This window comes from Buceros rhinoceros, unplaced genomic scaffold (genome assembly GCF_000710305.1).
Source record: "Buceros rhinoceros silvestris isolate BGI_N320 unplaced genomic scaffold, ASM71030v1 scaffold43506, whole genome shotgun sequence".
Lineage (NCBI taxonomy): Eukaryota > Metazoa > Chordata > Aves > Bucerotiformes > Bucerotidae > Buceros > Buceros rhinoceros.
In genome coordinates this window covers 316-4,119 of record NW_010420068.1, presented here as the reverse complement: position 1 = coordinate 4,119, position 3,804 = coordinate 316, and the positions used below count along the sequence as shown (strand labels likewise).

The 3,804-nt window shown below is 48.9% G+C and overlaps 1 protein-coding gene across 1 annotated transcript in view; it reads right to left on the bottom strand.

The window, feature by feature from the left end:
* Positions 1-680: 680 nt before the first annotated feature.
* Positions 681-3,804, bottom strand: part of CCNB1 (cyclin B1) — a gene marked incomplete at both ends in the record, with an annotated part of 3,390 nt that continues 266 nt past the window's right edge. Inside the window, 7 exons of the mRNA XM_010139161.1 lie at positions 681-787; positions 1,049-1,159; positions 1,418-1,558; positions 2,000-2,236; positions 2,623-2,781; positions 3,158-3,340; positions 3,588-3,793. Of these exons, the coding sequence (XP_010137463.1) occupies positions 681-787; positions 1,049-1,159; positions 1,418-1,558; positions 2,000-2,236; positions 2,623-2,781; positions 3,158-3,340; positions 3,588-3,793 (1,144 nt within the window). The remainder of the gene's footprint in view (positions 788-1,048; positions 1,160-1,417; positions 1,559-1,999; positions 2,237-2,622; positions 2,782-3,157; positions 3,341-3,587; positions 3,794-3,804) is intronic.

Sequence of the window (3,804 nt, the reverse complement as noted above, 5' to 3'; positions counted from 1 at the left end):
GGTTCCGCGTCGGGGCACAGGCTGCCCCCGGCCGCCACAAGCAGGCGTTTTCGCCGCTGAGGTTTTCCTCACCCGAGCCCTCCCAGAGAAAAGGCCCTCTCCTGCGGTCGGCACAAGGAGGGAACGAGGCAGCCCCTCCTCCCAGGTATCTTCCAGGTAAAAAAAGAGAAGGGAAGCAGGACGACAGTTAAATATTTGTGACAAAGACAAAAAAACCCCAACGAACTGGGGAGAGGGGTAGGCAGAAAACAGTTGACACCTCTAAGCGAAGGCAGATACACCTCTTTGACCGCTATCTATTAAACATAGACCTGAAAGATGTTGTTAACAATAGACAGACCACCCTGAATAAACACTAAGTATTTTAATAGAGCTGCACTCTCATCCGACTGATTTGGCAGATGCCGTCTCTACTACCGCAGCAGCAGAGCCTGTGCCACCACTCCTGCCTGCACCCACAGGAGGAGCGCTAGGTGAGGGCCTAATAACCTCTCACTGTTCACAGCCTCCACAGAGACACCTCAGCTGGAGGAGGAAGGCAACTGTACTACAACAAAAAAACCCCACAGATAAAAAGGGCATCATACTTTATTTCAAAACCCAAACACCACAAATAAGATACAGTATATACACGATGACACATAGTACTCAAGTTCTGCTGGAATTCATATAACACTTACGAGTCTTTAATCAGAGGCTCTGCTAGATTCTGTATGATAGCTGAATTGAGCTGTTTAATGACGCTTATCTTGGCATTTTTGCTGCTGGCATATTTGTTCCTGACTGCCTGCAAGAGAGAAGTTTAAGTTTATGCTTTTCATAAACATACACTATTACAGCTCACCTGAGACTTGATGGTCAAGCCAAACCCATCTTAGCACACAAGACCATGGCTGGATCGTGCCGTTTTGGTAACATAGAGATCTTAAGCTGAAGTGACCAGGTCTGGTCCAAGTCAGACCTGTAGTGGCTCAGCTAAGCCAGCTTTGGAGCACTACATACCAACACTTGCCACACATATTCCCCACCTACACCATGAGATTCTTACCAAGTGCTTGGTGATGCCTTTGTTCACAAGAACTACGTTCTTAGCCATGTGCTGCATAACTGGGATAAGGTCGCTCTCTGTGTAAGATGTGTAGCGCTGCAAAGTTGCTGTCTGAAAGGAAGGTAAGTGATTAGACAAGCCTGCTAGAACAATCTGAGGACGCTGGGTGTCAGGCTTGGGCAATTGCAGTCTCCTGTCTCAGGAGAAGGCTCTACTTCTGTGCCCTTGTAATGGATCCAGGCAGACAAGAAAACACTGGGATACCTTAAGGGGAGGAGGGGAAATGCATCTGGCTCAGAGTGGCCTTTTAAGCTGTGCACAGGCACACTGAGCCCCAGACTGAAAAGTGGTCTGACAAGGATGACTTACCCACTCGCATCCATCAAGGAGTTTCAGAGACAAACAAGAAGCAGCTGCTGCAGTCTTGGACGGAGGAAAGTGAACCATATCATAGTCCACAATGCACAACTCCATTAGGTACTTGGCCAGAGTATGCTGTTCAAAGTCCACCTGCAGTAAGTCAGAGTTGAGTATTGTCTATCTCCAAGGTAAGAGCATCCTATCAAGCTGTAGTTTAGTCGAGCAGGAAGAAATACTTCCTTAGCAAACATTTTTACAGCTATGGGCTTGAAATTCAAGTGGCTTTAATCTCATAGCAGTTCTGAGCTGTATGAGGCTGCTCATAGTGTAGGACCACTCCTTTCAGTGGCAGGCTAGCAGTTAACCTGCAGTACCAGGCAGGCATTTTAACTCTGGTTTTGGATGGGTTAGGCTCATATGACTGAAAGCAGACAAACAAGACCTGTTTGTACATGAGAGGTAGGTCTCAGCCAGGCTCAGTTACTAAACTGTTGCCATACTCAGAAGTTTTGATCCATTTTAACAAGCTGCCACAATCAAATATTGCATTTTCTAGATGCTGCTTACAGTAGCACCTGTTCTCAACACTACCTCTGCAATCTTCGAAGCCCTCCTTAGGAAGTGTGGAGGGAGAGGGCGACCTAGACCAAAGTCAAGGGCACGCAGGATCTTCATCTCCATCCGGCAGATTTGGGTACTAGTGTAAGTGTGATTAGTTATATAGGCAAAGTCACCAACACGTGGGGGATACATCTCTTCATATTTGCTGGCAATGAACATAGCCGTGACACCAACTAGCTGCAACATCCTCTTTGAAATGGCGTTGTCCTGTAGTAAGAAGCAGAACAGGTTTATGTGAATGACTTGGGTCAGAAGACAGCTTTCCAAGGTGGCCAGGGTAAATGTGGTTCTGTGGCAGGACAGAATGTGCATACTGGCACATACAAAATAACTGTCCATCATCTGTCACCTCTGCTGGCATCTGCAGGGGTATTGGAAGGCTTTGAGATCAAACCAGGGATAAGAGTAACCAGTTTTGATATATCAGGTCACTGTTCTTAGCCGCAAGCATTACGTGGTCCATACAATTAAACATCAAATGCCCTTTGATGGTCAAGTACACATCTATCCATGTATAGTGTTGCTGATGAGTGCTCGTGGTGCTTTAGCTTAGGGGAAAAAGCATTGCCTGACAGTGGACGCAAGTCGCTCACCTGCAGGAAGCGATCGATGATAGCAGCTGCCATGTACAATGTCTCTTGCTGGAGTCTGAATTTCATCTGTACTAGCACAAGCCAGTCTATGAGAATGGCACGCATATTCCCACTGATTTCCTGGCCGTCCAGGTATTTTGGTCTGACAGGCTGATTTTCCTGTGTGGAAGGAATAGGGTTAATAGATTTAGACACTTAGCTCAAGTGTTTGCAACACCTGGCATCTGTTACATCTGTAGCTTATCGAGGAGTTCAGTACAGGCATAGCGAACAGGGAGTAAGGTTTCTTTGTTTACTAGCAATGGGCTGGAAGGAGCACACTACTAGCACTACTGGTGGATTGGTCTAAGAAGCAGAATCCGTTTACGTTGTAAGCTCAGTTTAATCTTGTATTTTGAATTGAGGGATCACTTATTAATGCCTCATGAAAATCCACAGGTGAAAGTAACTGTCAGCTCTAAGCCATGCCTGTAGTGACAGGTTCACTTTAAGTGTCAGCAGATGCCTTTTGCAGTTCTGACCTGCTCCTACCAACCTCAAGGTTTTTCAGATACTTGTAGATGTCCTTCACATAGGCACTGCAGAGGTCTGGGTCACTGCCATCTTCTGCATCTACATCTTCGACATCAAGCAAGACATCAGAAAAAGCCTGACACAGCATGTCCTCCGATGGTGCACATCCAGATATCTCCATGGGTGTTGGAGACTGAGGCTCCAACTACAATAAAACTCAAGATCAGCGCAGGCAGCACCTCCCTCAGAGGCCCAGTGCAGGCCAAGCAAAGGCTCCTGTGGGGCAAACTGCACCCAGCAGTGCAGTGCAGGAGCGCTGTGGAGGCTCCTGACTCCAGTTTCAGGGCCCCGAGTCCGGCTACGTCCCCCACTCAGCCCAGCTCTGCCACAGGGGTAGCACAGACCGGGGCTGGGGAGGGGCCGCAGGGTCCCAAGGAGATGGTGAGTGGTACCTGGGAGGACTCCGGCTGGGGGTCCGGCTTGCGCTCTGGTGCTGGCAGCTGCACTGACTTCTTGGCGGCTGCCCTCTGCGTCCTCCTCGTAGTGACCTTCTCCGCAGAGGTGGCGAGCCTGGTGCCTGGCTCGCAGCTGCCCTCCCTCGCCGCCTTCTTTACAGCGGACCGCGCCTTCGGCTCAGTGACACGGTTGCCGATGTCCCCTAGGGCGGTG